At 37.6% G+C, this 19,222-nt stretch overlaps 1 protein-coding gene across 7 annotated transcripts in view; it reads left to right on the top strand.

The window, feature by feature from the left end:
* Positions 1-19,222, top strand: part of MAP3K20 (mitogen-activated protein kinase kinase kinase 20) — a 185,843-nt gene that overhangs the window by 82,997 nt on the left and 83,624 nt on the right. For all 7 annotated transcript variants that reach the window (XM_082397700.1, XM_082397701.1, XM_082397698.1 and 4 more), the window contains exon 3: positions 16,009-16,096. In XM_082397700.1, coding sequence (XP_082253826.1) covers positions 16,009-16,096 — 88 coding nt within the window. The remainder of the gene's footprint in view (positions 1-16,008; positions 16,097-19,222) is intronic.

Raw genomic sequence — 19,222 nt, 5'->3', positions numbered from 1 at the left:
TGTTTTGTTTTGTTTTTTGTTTTTTGGCTGCGCCACGTGGCATGTGGGATCTTAGTTCCCCGACCAGGGATCGAACCGCGACCCCTGCAGTGGAAGCACGGAGTCTTAACCATTGGACCACCAGGGAAGTCTCAGGTAGCTTCTGCTTTATGTGATCAGAAATTTCAGAGTTGAGTGGACTCAGTGCTAAATCATGCTAACATATTTGACTGCAACTGAAGAATAAAGTCAACTTACTAATTTAAAAATTTTCCATTCGTAGGTGAGACATTGCTTTGTGAATGTGGACTCAGAACAAGAGGAGTTAGAAATGGGATTTGAATATGTTCTACTACTACATTCTGCTGATAATCTGATTCATCTACCCTCCAACAGGACCCGCCTCATTGGGGAAGTTATTGTGCCTTACAAACTTCCCTGCCAGTGCTTATTTTCTCTAACTTTTTTCTAGGCCATTATGGCTGACCATCCCTAACTACCACTAACTACACAAATATATACATGTGTACACACGTGCACACACATGAACTTTAAGTATGTTAATATTTTCAATCAAGTTATCTCCCACGCTGCTGGCCTGAAAGGATCTTTTCACTTTAGAGGGACTTGGCATATCTCTGCTTTCACCTGTTTAAGTCAGTCATTTCCAAATTCCCAGCAATACATCACTGCTTTCCTGGTGTTAACTTGTCCTTAGGAGTGTTCAATCAGAGGTGGAATGCCTATTTCTTAAAATATTACTAAGGGAATTATTTCATTAGAAGGACAGTTGGAGCAGATGACCTTTAAATTCCAACTAGTGGTAAATTAATAATTCTTTTACCTCTGCAGGCCAGGCTGGAAGGTCTGTTTAAACATTAATATGTTTTCTTACTTTTTAGGAGTCTCTCCTACTGAAATTTAACCTGAAAATCAGCTTAGCATGTATTGTCGTGTTGCTGTAGGTTTGCAGGTCCATCACCTATCTGTGTTCTGCATATACTCAATGTTCCAACCAAGCAAAAGTGCTTTTGCTTCTCAAATATGCTGCCCCATGCTGTGTCTCTACCAAAGCTCTTGCTGTTCCCTTTGCTTGGAATGCCAAGCCTTCCCCGGCTATAAATCAAAACTGAATTCATTCTGCATTGTCTATTTGAAGCTTTCCATTATCCCCCCAGCTTCACCTAATCTCCACATGGGTCCTCCACAACACTTTGTACTTCTTACGGTGGTTGTGTTGCATCTTGTTATTATGCACTTTTATTTTTCCCCTGATATTGTGTAAGTCTTGATGGTAGGGGTTTATTTTATTTTTATATAACTTACAATGCCTGTGTCTCATCCTTGTTTTCATTCATACCAGGATATAGCACAGGTATAGATGCTAAGGGCAGTATCAGACTGTTAAGGGGAGGTTATATTTAGCTTAAAAACTCAAAACAGAACCTATAAAGGGTATTTTAAAAGAAAAGATCAGAATTCAGAGTTAGTTAGGGAAACTTTAACAATAGAATAAAAATCCAGCCAAATATAATTGGATTAAGAAGTGAATAGAAAGCAAGGAAACAGAACTTAGTGTAAAGTACTATTTCAAGACATTTTGATGTTTAGGAAAGTAGTTTGAGAAGGAGAGAGGGTCAAGGAAAGTTGTTTGTTTCTTGGAGAGATGAAACTCAAGCATTTTTTCGGCCTAGAGGATAGAACTCGAAAGAGATTAAAGGCTCCGGGAAGGATATAATTGATGGATCATAATGTCCTGAGGGAAGAAGGAGAGATATAAAGAGCACAGGTGTCAGGGTAAGGTCTGGGGGAGGAAGGATACCTTTTTCTCAGAGGCAGAAAGAAAGGCAGGAAGCATAAGGAAGGAATACTGAAGGCAGTTATGCCTGTTTCCCCAGTGTAGAGTAGTCATAGTAATCTGAGACTGAAAAAGGCAAGAGTAGCTAAAGGACATGAAAATAGTTGAGGTTTATTGTAGCTGATTCATAAAGGTTGTCTTGCTTACTACTTGATATCATTATTGTCTGTCTTCCTCTACTAGACTGTAAGCTCCATGAAGGCAAGGGTTTTGCTATCTTGTTCATCACTATCCTCAGCACCAAAAAAATAGTGCCTGGCACATAGACACTCAGTAAATATTTGTTGGGTGAACAGAGAATGAAGGAGGGAGCTGGGACTTCCCTGGTGGTCCAGTGGTTAAGACTCCGTACTGCCAATGCAGGGGGCACGGGTTCGATCCCTGGTTGGGGAAGATCCCACCTGCTGCCTGGTGCAGCCAGAAAAAAGGGAGCAAACTGGAGATACTCAAAATTACTGCTACAGTTTTTTAGCTTTCAGTGATCGGAGATGTAAACAAAACTCATTGGATGAGATTGCTGAGAAAGCTCTTTAAAGGAGGCTGACCTAAGAGGATGCCCTTATGCACTTTACTCCTTCCTGCTGCGTGGAATGTAAATATAATGGCTTGGAACCTCAGGGGTTGTATTGTGACCATCAGGTAACCTTGAGGATGCCAACCAGTGCTAAGGGAGGATGGTGGGACAGAGGTTAATTGTGGTGCTGCCGTATTGGGCTTCGTGCAGCCTTCATGTTTTGAGACAATATAAACTACTTCTTTAAACTACTGCTATTTTGGACCTCTGTTTCTTTCAATAGAACCCAGTTGATTAGAAAGGAAAAACTGAAAGGAATTAAGGGACTACAGACCTCAATGTGATCAACTGAAGAGCAGGTTTAAGGGGAATAAGGCTAAAAGATTAAGGTCAAGGAGGGGCTTCTAAGTTTGAGATGGGTGGGTAATGGAAGGATCTAAGGGATTGTCATAAATTGCTAAAGCAGAATGCTGGTGAAGCCTGCTGGAGGAGAAAAAGCTAAGGAAATAGTATCTGTGTGCACAGATAGGTAACCAAGAGGTAACCCTTCGACTAGACCAGTGTTTCTTTGAGTTTTCACTTGATGGGCTGCCAAGGATCTATCTATGGCCCCCGGAATCTTATCTTGAGGTCTCCAATTTGAGATACACTGCAGAATACTATTTTATTATATGACCTTGTTGTCAAAGCGATTTAAGGCAGCTAATAAAAATACAAATTGTGAGATGTAAAAAAATTAAAGTAGGAAAATGGGGCAAACGGAAAATATGGTACGAAAACAGGAATGAAGTTAGTATGATAAAAACACACTCATGAGGTTCTTTGTACTTTCTAGATGTAGGCAACAAATTTGTGTCTGAGCTTTCTAGCAATCAACTTGAAAAATGTAACATGATAGATTGTTGAGCAATGGGATAAAAACAAACCAGTTCAGGAAAATCACAAATATTCCTTTTACTAAGACTATTATACTTAAATTATAACTTTATATGATTGAACTAAAAAGAACATCAAAAATTTTCTTTTAGATGGGAGGAATTTAAAGATGGTTTTGAGGAGAGCCACGGTAACCAAGTTTACAACATATCCCAATATTGGGCTGAAAAGTGAATACATTCAGTCAGATGGCTGTACCTAATACCAATTATTTAAATATGTTTTCAGAATCACTGATGTCTTTGCATAAACTTAGGTAAAGATAACCCCCCAAAATTGAAAAATAAGATGTGTCAAGAAATTGGTAAGAATTAAAATTTTTAGGCTTAGGAAAATGTATAATGTAATATAATATAAAAATTAGCTTTCAGATGTTATCTTTCACCATCTCTATTGAACACAAAGAAAGACTTAGATTTCAACATGAAGGTTAGTGGAAGGACAGATTGTCATGGTAGGTGGTGATAGTTATTAGTACTGGAGGGTTTGCTTAAGTGGAGGCTATCTCTTCATCAGACCTTTAGGGGAGAAATGATCTTAAGAGCCTATGATTCCAGATTATTTTTACTATATATTTGTTGGGATTTGGTACTTTTTTTTTCACTCAATAGTCTGGCAGATATCACACACATGCCTTTGTCATTAGTTATTGTTTGAGTATGCTGACAGAGCCCAGAAATAGTGAAATCATTAATTTAGCTGAAGAATCCAGGTATTCAAGATACTGTCTAATTGGAGTCTATAAGATGTGAAAGGGTTTTTCAAGACTATTTAAAAATTAAATTTGCCTGAATTCTTCTAAATGATTTTTCAGATTTCCATAATAAATGTAGCAAACATTTCTCTTATGGGATGTAAATAATCAAACTCTGTTGCACTGTAGAGTAATATTATAAAGCACTTAGCTAATCAGATTGCGAGAGTCGCTCAAAATTCCTAACCATGTAATTTTTGCGTAGAGAGAGGGTGCTTCATGCTGTGCAATTAACTGGTTTTATTAGCTATCAATTTGGTCGTTGCTGGCTGGCCTGACAGCCTAGTGCCTGCGGGAATTAGATCTTGGTTCTTGACTTGACCCTGCACAGTTGAGTGTCAGGAAGGTATGGAAATCTTGCAGTGGGGGCAGTGGCCAAGGCCCTAAGGGGGAGTTGTTTCTCACACTTCTAAATTTTCTAGGCCTATTGTAATTTTCGGATGTTCTATAAACTAACGTTCCATTCTGCATTCAAATTAGGTTTGTAAAGTAAAGTGGGATGGTTTAGTGATTATAAGCAGAGCTTTGACATAAGACAACCTGTGTTAAAAACCTGGCTTTGCCATTTTCTGTGCCCTTAGGCAAGTTTTAAAATTTCTCTGTGCCTAGTGAAGGGTGATAGTGAAGGGCCCTCGCTCATTGTTTGCTGTGAGGATTTAAAAGGTTAACCTACCAATTGCATATGTAATCACCAGGCAGAATGATTTTTTGCATTACTCACCTTTCTAAAATATGATTATTGTCATCAAGTTCTTTAACTACCCCTTCCATTTCTTCCTTTAATTTCTTCATACTACATACATTCAAAATAAAGATAAATAAGTACCTCTGCTCAAAAAAAAGTATGCAGTTTAAAATTACATTTATATTATGTTTTAGTTCTCTAGATTGATCTAAGTCATTAAATAGCATTAGCAAATGTATTCACAGCAAATATAAAACATTTCAAAATAAAAGAAGAAGACCGCAAACTGAAATAAAAACAAATGGAAGAGGAGGGGGAAGGGGAAGCTGGGACGAAGTGAGAGAGTGGTATGGACGTATATACACTACCAAATGTAAAATAGATAGCTAGTGGGAAGCAGCCACATAGCACAGGGAGATCAGCTCGGTGCTTTGTGACCACCTAGAGGGGTGGGATAGGGAGGGTGGGAGGGAGACACAAGAGGAAGGAGATATGGGGATATATGTATGTGTATAGCTGATTCACTTTGTTATATAGCAGAAACTAACACACCATTGTAAAGCAATTATACTCCAATAAAGATGTTAAAAAAAAAATGGAAACATTAAAAAACCAAAGCAGTCTACATGAAGCGCTTGGCATACTAGGCACTTAATACATCCTAGCTGTTATTATTCAGGAGTCTGCAAACTGGAATCTCTTTGAGCAAGGGCAGCTTTTAATAAAAAATGTTTAGAGGGCTTTCCTGGTGGCGCAGTGGTTAAGAATCCGCCTGCCAATGCAGGGGACACAGGTTCGACCCTGGTCCAGGAAGATCCCACATGCCGCAGAGCAACTAAGCCCATGCGCCATAACTACTAAGCCTGTGCTCTAGAGCCCACATGCCACAACTTCTGAGCCCATGCGCCTAGAGCCCATGCTTCGCAACAAGAGAAGCCACCTCAATGAGAATCCCACGCACCTCAATGAAGAGTAGCCCCTGCTCCCCGCAACTAGAGAAAGCCCACACACAGCAGCAAAGCCCAACACAGCCAAAAATAAAAACAAATAAATAAATTAATTAAAAAAATATATATATTTAGATGAAAGGACTCATATTTTATAGGACTTTTTTTTAAAGGGGGGTGGAAATTTATAAAAAGAGGCAGAAGTAGAACACCTAGTTGCAAATTTTATTACTGACGTTTACTAGGCTCCTGGAAAAAAAATGAGCCTGCACAAATCAAATCAATGACCCAGTTTTCTTAAGTCTTAAATATAATAAAAATATCTAACTTATTTGTGAGAGTCAAATAACATAAGTGCTTTGGAAATGTTAAAGTGCTATATTTAGGTAAAAACATAGATAAACATAAAGTCAAATATAATAAATACATGAAGCTAACTAATACAAACCATTACGAAAGTGGAATCCACTGCTGGAAGAGATCTGATCTTTGCTCGTAAGCTTGACTTGACTCTGAATGATGAACTGATTAAAAAGGAAGGGGAAAGCCTTCAGAGAAAGGAATTAGCATTGGTTAAGCACCTAGTATTTGCTAGACACTGGGGTAGGGTTTCTGTTCTCCCTTAAGGAGACTGGGGCCCAGAGAGGTTAAATAACTTCCTTTAAGTCACCCAGCTTATTGGTGGCATAGCCGAGACTCATGCTTCAGCCTGTTTGACTCCAGAGGATGTCCTAACACACCACAGTTAATTACCTCATTTCAGTTTAGCAAATATCTATTGAGCACCCACTCTGAATAAAGTACTGTTAATAATGCATCAATTTTTTTTTTATAGAAATGGAAAGAAATTTAGAGCATGAAGGAATCTGGAAGATAATTTTGTCTAACCAAGTAGTTTTCTAGGAAGAAAACAAGGTCCAGAGTGACCAAGTGGCTCCAGGGCCATCTATTTTGTAATTAGAATTTAAATTTCCACTCACCTAATCTAGTTTTTGATTAAATTATATTGCTTTTCATTTTTTAAAAAAAGCCTAATCCTTCATTAGTTCATACTTCAAGTCTTATTCAAGGGCTTTCTTTGGGGATGTTTTCTGTGTAATTTTAGCCCCAAGTGATCTCTTTGACCAAGTTACATAAGTTGTTTACTGGAAAGGTAAGTGCTTGAATGTGCTTTTGTCACCCAAACTGAATACAGGTTGTTTATAATATATTTTACTTTTTCATGTCATCACAGTGACATTCTGTTGTGACCATGAAGAATCTAAAATCTCTTAGCCTTTTTATGCCTTGGAGAGATATCTCTTAAATCCCTATCCTTAAATCTTCACTATTTATTTCATTCAGTTTTAGCCACCCTTCCATTCTGCCCGGTTAGTCTGCCCTTAGTTGGGTATGTAGTTAACTAGAGAGCGGCCTGATCCCGGGAGGGGAGCCTAGGCTGCTGTCCAAGGAGCTGCATGTGGTGAGTCTGCTGCAACCCACCGGGAAAACCATTGAGCAATTCAGACTTCCCAGTACCGGTGACATTTGTAATGCATCCCACATGGCTCCGTCTTGACTGTTCATGAAGAGTGAGCAGAATGACTTGTTTATTTTTCCTTCTTAGTATTTCCAGCCATTTTTCTGCCAAAGAAAAGTTTCCATGACATCAAATGTCATGAGGAATATAGGCTGTATTATATTATGGAACCTGAATTCAGTTCATTTATCCTTCTTTATTTCCCTGAATACCTAAAGGGCAGCATTTGAAAGAGAACGTACAGAACTGAGAGGTTTGCTGCTTGTCATGTTATTGAATGAGTCTCATTAAGCCTAAAATGACTCAAAGAGCATGACCTGGGTATGACTCTGGTGATTAAATACAGGATTGAAAATCATCCAAGCCTACTTTTAAAGTTGTTCTATAGCACTGAGTTTTGAGGAGGAATGGGGGCTGGTTTTCCATCTTGCCATGCATGTAAGAATCAAATTTTTATTTTAGGAAAATGCCTCTAGCCATGATACTCTTGGAGTAAAAATGCAATGAATTAAACAACTTTTTCTTGACCCTGGTTCTTGTGATCTGATATGTAAATCTTCTGATTACTGAGAGTGAGCATTCTGCCTCAGTTATCTTTATAATCAGAGCCTGAAAGAGTTAGAAGGGAAGGGAAGGTCTACCCACTTGTTGCCTGAAAGAGCCAGGTATTTTGACCTTATAGACTTGTAAATACACTACTGTTTTAGGAGTTTTTAAATCAAGAATTTCCCCTTTTCCCTTACATTCCACTACTAAGTCCGATAGTTCTGGGCTCTGTGGGGATAACGATAAGAGGTATGCTGTTCTGAGAAGACCAGTGGCGTTGTCTTTTTGAACCCCTCCTGTTCATAAGAGGCCTGGTTCAGTTGTTGTAGAGTTTTGTTTTGTTTTTTTAATTTTATTTATTTATTTTTGGCTGTGTTGGGTCTTCGTTTCTGTGCGAGGGCTTTCTCTAGTTGCGGCAAACGGGGGCCACTCTTCATCGCGGTGCACGGGCCTCTCACTGTCGTGGCCTCTCTTGTTGCAGAGCACAGGCTCCAGACACGCAGGCTCAGTAGTTGTGGCTCACGGGCCCAGTTGCTCCGTGGCATTTGGGATCTTCCCAGACCAGGGCTCGAACCCGCGTCCCCTGCATTAGCAGGCAGATTCTCAACCACTGCGCCACCAGGGAAGCCCATGTTGTAGAGTTTTGTGATACTGGCCCAAGCCTAGGAAGAGGGCTGTCTTAGTCCATTCAGGTTACTGTAACAGAATACCGAAGGTGGGATGGCTTATAAACAACAAACATTTATTCATCACAGTTCTGGAGGCTGGGAAGTCTGAGATCAAGTTGTTAGCAGATTCAGTTCTGGTGAGAACCCGCTTCCTGGTTCACAGATGGCCGTCTTCTCGCTGTGCCCTCACGGGGAAGAAGGAAGGGGTGAGAGAATTCTCTGGGGTCACCTTTATAAGGGCACTAATCTCATTCATGAGGGCTTCACCCTCATGACCTAATCACCTCCCACAGGCCCCACCTTCAAATACCATCACATTGGGGGTTAGGTTTCAACATATGAATTTTTGGGGAACACATTCAGTCTACAGAAAGAAGCCTGCGTGAAATGTAGCCCCACTCCTGAGAATCAGGGCTCCATTTTTCAGTGTGTGGTAGAGGAGTGTCTGCCACAGTGGGTTCGGAAAGTGTGGACTTGATAAGCTGGCTTAATTGCAGAGGTGATTTTTGGAAATATAAATGGTAAAATGCATTGGGTAGAAAACTGGAACTGGAAGGTTTAAGACTAAGCAAGCCTCTACATTCTGAATCTGAAAAAGTGCAGTGAGGGCATGCTTGGAGAATAGCCAAACAGGGAAGGGCGGTCAAGAAATTTTGCCTGTTTGATTGCCGTGGACGGCAGAGCCTGCAAGAGGCAACTTGTAGCCATCCAAGTCTTCATTCTGAAAGTTCAAATCAATAATGAGCTGGTGAACATAAATTTCCACATGGCTTCTACTATGGTTGTATAATTGATTGTCATTCTTATAAAATAATACCCTTAAGTAACCCTTATGCATGTAAAAGAACAGAATGAATATTAAAGCAAACCCACACCCACAGGCATTTTAATCTTCTTACTGTCCTGTTCAGAGTAAACATTTACCTAACATGAACTCTTACCGTGGCAATTACTTAAACACATTTAATATCATTATCATCAAATACTATTTGTTCATCCACCCTTCAGATATTATTGAGTACTTCTGGTATATAAAGCATCTGACCTTTCTCCCTCGTGTGGTATTATACTAGACATGGTGCAAGATGAGCAACGTAGGGAAGGCTTCCCTCAAGAGCACTGGGCCACAGGAGCAAATGTCAGAAGGGAGAGGAAAGACGATCATTTAATAAAGCACTGAGCCAGACTCTGAATAGGTGCACTCAGTGTCCAGCACCTTTGTCTCATGGCCTCTCAGAGCCCATGGCCTTCTTCAAGAATAACCCAGGCGAACACTTGTTTGCTCTGGAGCCATATCAAGAGAAACTCATAGCTCAGAGGTTAACTAAACTAGTTTTTGTATACCTAGGGTAGTTCTGGGGAGGTAAGGAAAGAGTTTTATCTCTTCCTGACCCAATCCTAGGGAAAAATCAGAATTTCCATGCAAATCAATATTTTTAATTTTATATTTATATGCTCTAGTCATATATATTACATATAACATGCATGTATTACTTTTTCTGATTCAAAAATTATAGAGGCTTATTGTAAAGAATTTGGGAAATATATAAAAATTTTAAATCATTTATGATTCTTTTCGCTACCTACAGATAACCGCAATTAATATGTTATTTTATTTCTTCCCCATCTCTCTTCTTATATATGTAATTTTTATTTTTTTAAAAAAAGTGGGTTCATCTCATATCTTCTTGAACTTTGGGGGACCATACTGATCCTGGATCAGATTGATATTTTGGAGACAGAGCTGTCTTTGGAGAGAGCCTTTGACCTTGAATGCACAGTGCAGTAAGGAGACTGCTTCCTTTTGAAGGATTGGATGAACCACTTTTCTTTCTTTTACTATCATACTCTGATGGAATCATAGAATCTTGGAATTGGTGAGGACCTCAGAAATCAGGGTCCTCCAGAAATCAGGAGTGTTTTAAATACCACATACCAGAGGGCAAGGAGGAGCAGCTGACACTCGTGGACAGTAGACGTGTACCTTGGATTTTTTTTACACCTACTGTCTTTGTGGTCGGTACCACATCACAGGCAGAAAGATGGACCCTGTGAGACACAGTCCTGCTGCTATGTAGCGGCTAAGAGCTGTTGACAACGAGGGAGAAAAGCTTGTTCCTAATATAAGATGTAAATAGAGCCTGCCAGCCTCATGATACGGGTCTTCATAAACTACTGCTTTCATTTTATAGTGATAAGTAGAGTGCCATTGGTATCTTTCTTTCACAAGAAGAAGTGAACCCAACTTTATTTTTAATATGTTATCACATAAATACATACAGACTGTATCAATGGAATATTTTAAAATGTAAAACAAGCTTTAAAAACACAAGATCTTTCACCCCAATGTTCATAGCAGCACTATTTACAATAACCAATACATGGAAACAACCCCCAAGTGCCCACTGGTTTAAGAAGATGAGGCATATATATATATATATATATATATATATATATATATATATATATTCACACACACACGCCTGTGTACGCATATACGGTGGAATATTACTCAGCCATAAAAAAGAATGAAATATTGCCATTTGCAGCAACATGGATGTACCTAGAGAATATTATACTAAGTGAAGTAATTCAGACAGAGAAAGATGGATATTATATGGTATCACTTATATGTGGAATCTAAAAAATAATACAAATGCATCTATATACAAAACAGAAACAGACTTACAGACATAGAAAACAAACTTATGGTTACCAAAGGGGAAAGAGAGGGGAAGAGATAAATTAGGAGTATTGGATTAACAGATGCAAACTACTATACATAAAATAGATAAGCAACAAGGATTTACTGTACAGCACAGGGAACTATATTCAATATTTTATAATCTATAATGGAAAATAATCTGAAAAAATATATATAATGGAATCACTTTGTTGTACACCTGAAACTAACACAATATTGTAAATCAACTATCAATTAAAAGAAAAAAACTCATAGAATCTTTAAGGGTTCTATGGTAGCTCTCCAAAATTAAAGAGACAAATTAAAATTTGGGATTAGGTTGAAAAAAGTTTTAATAGAGGGAAAGGGATTGCTCTGAAGATGAAGATACTAATTAACTTAAAACCTTATTATAAAACTGTTGAAAGTACTTTAAAGGAAGGATGTTAAAACTTAACCACCCCCAAACTTAAATTTAGTTAAATTATGATATTTAGATTCTCTTATTCTCTCTGATTGGATCCACCATTTGGAACCTGCTGGTCGAGTTCTGGAAACATGGCCAACTGAGCTAATGGGTCATCTCCCCACATAAATGCCAGTTGAAAGAAAATTAACAGAGTGCCCACCTCCTCCCCAAATCCCTGATAAGTTTTCCTATGAAGAAAGAAGGAGAGAGGGAAGAAGAAACCAGCCCCGATTGGAAACAGTGGGAGCAGTCACATATCTTACTGCAAACACAATAGCTGTATAGACATCTGTGTGCTCTGATAAGGACATTACTACTAGACATTTTTATGAATAGACCTGTGGTTACTCCACTTGTCTGTCACATTGGGATCCTTTATTTTATGGAGAATCTTTGAGCGTGAGTTTAAATTGCTGTAGTCTGTCCCGGTCTTTCCTTAAATCCTCACGTCCTAATCTGGAAAACTACTTATTTACCCCAAAGATCTTTAGACCTTGGGTTGTGTAACTCTTGGATGATTAGTAAATAGATTATGATCATTCATCTCTGCAAAAGTCTAGAATAACATTTTTAAAACATTTAAAATGTTTATTGTAGTGAAATACATACAGCATAATATTTGTCATTTTAACCATATTTAAGTGTACGGTTCAGTGGCATTAACTATAATCACAGTGTTGTAATCAACCATCGCCACTATCTATTTCCAAAATTTTTCATCACTCCAAACAGAAATTCTACATGTTAAGTGATAATGCCCCATTTCTTCCTCTTCCAGTCCCTGGTAACCTCTAATCTACATTCTTTCTAACCTGTGAATTTGCCAGCTTCAAGATATGTCATATAAGTGGAATCATCCAATGTTTGCCCTTTTGTGCCCGGCTTATTCACTTAGCCTAATGCTTTCAAAGTTCATCCATGTTGTGGCAAGTATCAGAACTTAATTCCTTTTTATGGCCGAATAATACTCATTGTATTTATATACTACGTTTTATTTATCTGCTCATCACTTGATGAATGCTTGGGTGGTTTCTGCCTTTTGGCTGTTGTGAATAATGCTGCTGTGAGTCGGCATACAAGTATCTGTTAGAGTTCTTACAATAGCATTTTGCAAACAGAAATGTAAATTCGTTGTGTAGAAAAATGAAGTCATCTGGACTTCTAGTGTTGACTAAAATTATTATTTCAGTGTAACTTGAGTAAACATAAACATAAACCTAAGAATTAACTCTTTATTGTGTATCGCGCATAAAATCAAAATCAGTTTTTCAGTTAAATAAAAATGCAACTATAAAATCAGTACAACAGAAATAAACAACTTTCATCAAATTATATGTACTAAAAATAATTCTTTTGTTAGTTTTAATAGTGTAAAAAGATATTTACATTTTTCGGTACAATGGAGCATTATTTTAGCCTTCGTCATTGTTATGTTTCCTTTTTAATAGTGAACTTTTTAAAACCACTAATCCATTATTTTGATGTGCAGGCCATTTGCTAGAGTATCCCGGAATTTAAATCTGGAAAACAACAATCTAAGGAAAAATTATTTGCTGCATATTTACTTCAGCAATTTCTATTAATGAACTGTTGGCAAGCAGGTGCCTATAAAGGCAAATCTACATAATACATCCGCTTGCTATCAGTTACTGGCTGCTACAAGTACAGGTTTTAGTAATTCAGTTAATCCCAGGTATTTCTGTTGGAGCTTGTTTGAATTGCTAACATGGTGTCACCTGACCTTCATTTATTGCAAATACCACTTATTTATTTAATCTACCTCTGCTTATTATTAGCCCATTTCCATGAAACTAGTACAGCACTCTAAAATAGCATGTTGTTTTCAAGATGTTAAGTCAAATTCTTAGTTTATTAAATTGGAACCTAAAGTCTTATTCCATAAAAATGTCTTTTACTTGCAAATCATACTGCAAGAGTTTTTTATAACTGTAAAAAAATTAAAATACGAGCACAACAAAGGGACACAAGATAATAGTTGTTGTTTTGTCATTAGCATATGCCTACTCAAGAGCTGTTAGACATGCTTACCAATACCTGCAAAGATAAATTCTCTCTCCAAGGTATAGTTTGTCAATATCTTAAACGTAAGCATGAAAACTAGCTGGAACACTGAAAATCCCATGTCGTGCTGAATTATAAAATGGTCGTCCAGGGCTTCCCTGGTGGCGCAGTGGTTAAGAATCCGCCTGCCAATGCAGGGCACACGGGTTCGAGCCCTGGTCCGGGAAGATCCCACACGCCGCGGAGCAACTAAGCCCGTGCGCCACAACTACTGAGTCTGCGCTCTAGAGCCCGCAAGCCACAACTACTGAAGCCCGCGTGCCTAGCGTCCGTGCTCCGCAACGAGAAGTCACTGCAATGAGAAGCCCGCGCACCGCAACGAAGAGTAGCCCCCGCTCGCCTCAACTAGAGAAGGCCCGCGTGCAGCAACAAAGACCAAATGCAGCAAAAAATAAATAAAATAAATAAAATTTTAAAAAAAAGGTCGTCCAAGGATTCAGAATATTCTTGTATTTATTCTTTATTGTTAACAAACATTTTTAATGGTCACAGGATTTAGATATTCCAAAGAATATACCAAAGCACACCAAAGGGTAACAGTCCCCTATTTTGACCAATACTAGTCCCAACATTAATGCTTCCTCACATTGAACTCTCACGGTTTACTCACAAAAGAGTTGATTTGCCACTTAAAAATAGAGGGCTTATGATTTCCAAACTTCACATGAACTCTATCTTTACAACCAAGGTCATTTATGATTATTTAATGAGAAATAGAATTGTCATATGGATGAATAATTGTATTTATTACTCAATGCATTTTCTTTCTACTTGGAAAACTAAACTATGAGAAGGTTGTTTGATGAATACAGAACCTCTACACACAGTGGACGCTCAGTGAATGTTAAGGAATCGTTTTGATAGCTCCCTTCAACACCTATATTACTAAAAGAAAAAACTGTCAAATCAACCTTGATAAATGTCTCATCCAATCACGAATAAGGTTCCTTTCTCTTGTTCCCACATTGACCCCTTGTCAACCCTCAACCTTCTGTTTTCTGTCTAGTCACACCACCTTCAAAACAAGTTTCACAGCGTTTTAAATGAAAACTCAACTCCTACTATGAAAAGAAAAATGTATAACAAATGTGCAAATTCCCAAAGGGGAGTCTCCTTTATGACCAAGGCTTCTCCATTTTTATTCATTGCTGACTTTCTTTAATTGTACTTTTAACTCTTGATTAGCCATATTTTAACTCCACAAAAGCAATAAAATTTTAATGACTACATGTGATTTACTTAATCTAGAGAATGTCCTCCTATAGACATTAGCAGATATACACTGTGGTACCACTTTTTTTTTCATTTTAAAAATTAAGTTTAGGGCTTCCCTGGTGGCGTAGTGGTTAAGAATCCACCTGCCAATGCAGGGGACACGGGTTCGAGCCCCGGTCCGGGAAGATCCCACATGCCGTGGAGCAGCTAAGCCCATGTGCCACAACTACTGAGCCTGCGCTCTAGAGCCCGTGAGCCACAACTGCTGAGCCCACATTCCACAACTACTGAAGCCCGTGGGCCTAGAGCCCGTGGTCCACAACAAGAGAAGCCACCGCAACGAGAAGCCTGTGCACCCCAACGAAAGAGTAGCCCCCGCTTGCAGCAACTAGAGAAAGCCCAGGCACAGCAACGAAGACCCAATGCAGCCAAAAATTAATTAATTAATTAATTAATTAATTAATTAAAAACAATTAAGTTTAATAAACAGTATTTTTTACCATGACACTCTGCAGTACAGTTTTCTAATAATTAACACATTTCACAGTGTTAAAGTATGGCTTCCCTATCAAATCACCACTGAAGGTCAAGAATCCACATGTCTGTCCTTTACAGTACTTTGCATACAGTACGAGAGCAATAATATATTTTAAATAAATGGTTAGATAAATAATATAAATAGGTATTACCTGAATCTATTCCAGTAATAGTTAAGAAACCCTGCCGTAATTTTGTCATGACTACTCATCCAACCGATAGAAGTTTAGTCTTGTTGCAGTCTCCCAAAAGAAATATTATGCAGGAAAAAATGTATTTGACTTTTAGGAAGAGGGCTTTTACTGTAAATACATATGGCATCTCCCCTCTTTAGTCATCCCCTTCCACTGTCAGTCATGCCAGCTTGCTAGTAAGCACCTCTTCTGCCGCCAATTCAACCCCACTTCTTTTTTAAATTTTTCAGAAAGCTTCAATATATAAATTCTTAATCTGTCAAAAATGCTACCAAAGACAGAGTTTTATCAGCATCACATACTTGTTGAGCACATATACATCTTTGTAAATGTATGTAAAAGAAACTTGAATAGGAAACCTATTTTATGAGACTTTTATAAATGTGAAATTTTATGCAATTTTGTATTTGATTTTTGTATAGGCAGAAATACTCAGTGTCCTCAGTCACAGAAACATCATCCAGTTTTATGGAGTAATTCTTGAACCTCCCAACTATGGTATCGTCACAGGTAAGAACTCTATTTGACTTTTTTCTTTCCCCAATTACCTAGCTTTAGATTCTTTAATATGCTAAAATGCTTAATATTAGGTTCTGTCATGAATTGTGTGCTACTGTCAGATGTCACTTTTGTTGCTATAAAGCATTAATAAAACTGATTATATCAATATAATTAAGAATGGTGTTTCCACTTCTACCCATGTTTAATTGTGCTAATTATATCTGCGTAAATGCTATTTAAATGCACTTGCAGCTGCAGTACCAATATTTAAAGGTGCCATTTAACTAAAATTTCATTTAATTAGTTGAAATGAGCGATGTTTTTTGTAACTCTGTGACCTTTTACAAATTAAGATTTCTTGAGCTATTCATGTTATAATTCTTTGCAAGGCATTTTAATCCCGTTAGAGCATTCTTTCTTCAAGGCCTCTGACATGAGAATATTTTTCAGATTTGGTCATCTGGGTTGGTAATGACCTTGATCTAAATTATCACATAATTTGGAGTAGCAGTTTATAACTGATGGAAATACCCTTTCCAAAAAGGAACACACAGAAAATTTTGCCGTATAAAAACACAGAAAGGCACATATTTTTAATACTTTATACTCATATTTGTATAATCCAATGAGCAACTTCAGGTCTATGATAAGTATAGTGCTCAATTTTACAATACGTAACTTTGACCAGGTTCTTTATCATGGCAGTTCTTTAATCAAAACAAAGCAAACAAGAAAACCTTAAAAGATTAGCCCTCTCTTCTTCTACTGTAGTGTTAAGGACTTGGATTGTCTTTATATAAAATAACAAAACACCCTCACTAAAAAGGACTGGATTAGGTACTTCCTTATAAATTATCTCATCTAATAGTTAGAATAACCCTATGAGATAGATAAAGTAATTTTATTTCACATAAGAAACTAAAACTCTAACTTAAGTACTTTCCCAAGGTTACCCAGCTAGTGGTAGAACCACAGTGGTATACATTTCTCAATTTGATTTTATACAGAATCTCCTCTTCTTGTATGCAAGAAGCCTATGAGCACACTGTAGATCAAACGGATGTGGAGGACTGACTGTACTGCTCCATTTTATATAAGGGACTTGAGTTTCTGTGGATTTTGGTATCTGCAAGGGGTCCTGGTACCAACCCCCCACAGATGCTGCGGGATGACATACGTATGCGAACTGAGTCAAGTGTGGAAGATCAAATGGGTAGGGGATGATAGCACTTGCCCTGCCTCTTGAAATGAACACAAATAAGTCTTAGTACAGGAAGGTTAAGGCAGAAAGAGAGACAGGCACACAGACCTTGATCACCCTGCCTAGCTAGCTCCCCCTCTTTAGAACCTCATTGTCTTTCTCAGATGTTGGGGTTCTGAGGGGGGAATCTTGAATGGCTTGAATCTATTCCAACTTGAGTGTGCTTGTTAATAGAAAAGGTTATTGCAGCAGGCAGCTGTTGTCACTCATACTGAGGACTTGAAAGAATAATTTATCAGAGTGATGAAATGGAATGAACACCAGAATAGGAATTGAGAGATGAAATCTTGCCTTGATTCTGCCAAAGCTGCATAGGTGGGTCACTGATGATCTATGTCTCAGTTTTCTCATACGTGAATGAAGGGACTAGAATTGATGATTTCTGGGTGAGAGTGTGTATGTGTATGTGTGCACCTGTGCGTGTGTGTTTGCTGAAACTTCTCATCACAGAGAAGATTTTCTAAAATCTGCTTATAAGACCTGGAACAGAGTCCAAGAGGCAGCTGCCATTTTATTTCCCTTGGAAGAGAAGTGAACATCTTTCTCCTAGATCTACAAAGAAATGGAGTGACTAGAATCTCAATCTCCAAAGTCAAAAGAAAAGATAGAATAGTGGACCATCTTTTCTTTGATCTTTGGAAACCTGAATTCTGTACTACTGTGCAAGCAATAACCATGAACTGGAGTAACTATCATAATTTCAGACAAATTAAGCTTAAGAAAAGAAATATTACTAGAGATAAATTGGGTCATTTCATAATGATAAAAGGATCAGCATATCAGGAAGATACAGCAATTGTAAATGTATATACAGCTAACAATAGGTTCTCAAAGTACATGAAGCAAAAATTGACAGACTTTAAAGGATAAATAGTCAGTTCAACAATAATGGATTTCATTACCCCACTCTCAGTAACTGAGAGAACAACTAGATAGAAAATCAGCAAGGATATAGAAGACTTGACAAACACTCTCAACCAACTCTACCTAACTCACATACATAGAATACACCACCCAACAAAGAATACATATTCTTTTCAAGGGCACATGAAACATTCTTTAGCATACATAAGTTAGGCCATGAAATAAATCTCAATGTATCTAAAAGGACTGAAAAGTTCTCCAACCACAGTAGAATTAAGTTAGAAATTAATGCAAGAAAGAAACCTGGAAAATTCCCAAATATTTGGAAATTAAACAACATATTTCTAAATATCCAGTGAGTCAAGAAACTACAATGGATTTTTAAATATTTTGGACAGAGAGAAAAGGAAAATGTAGCATATCAAAATTATAGGTGGCAGATAAAGTAATACTTAGGAGGGGAATTTATAGCTTTAAACATCTATGTTAAAAAAAAAAAAGGTCTGAAATTGATCATTAAGCTCCAACCTTAACAAACTGCAAAAATAACAGAATAAACCCAAAGCAAGCCCAATGAAAGGAAATAATAAGGATTAGAGCAGAATGCAATAACATAGAAAACAGAAAAATAATAGAGAAAATCCGTGAAACTAAAAATTTGGTCTTTGCAAAGATCAGTAAAACTGACAAACCTTTAGCTGGACTGACCAACAAAAAAGAAAATACAAATTAGCAAAACCAGGAATGAAGGAGAGGATAGCACTACAGTCCCTACAGAAATTTAAAAGGATTATAAGGGAATGTTATGACCAACTTTATGCCAACAAATTAGACAATTTAGTTGCAATGAACAAGTCCCTGAAAAGATAAAAAATTTCAGAACTGACTCAAGAAGAAACAGAAAATCTGACCAGAACTATAAGTAAAGAAATTTAAATTTATAATTTAAAATATCTTCATAATGAAACGCCAGACCCAGATGATTTCACTGGTGAATTCTATCAAATGTT

Source organism: Balaenoptera borealis (assembly GCF_965194805.1).
Source record: "Balaenoptera borealis genome assembly, chromosome: 6".
Classification (NCBI taxonomy): Eukaryota; Metazoa; Chordata; class Mammalia; order Artiodactyla; family Balaenopteridae; genus Balaenoptera; species Balaenoptera borealis.
Note: the sequence above shows the minus strand (reverse complement) of the source record. Positions and strands in the feature narration are given on the sequence as shown.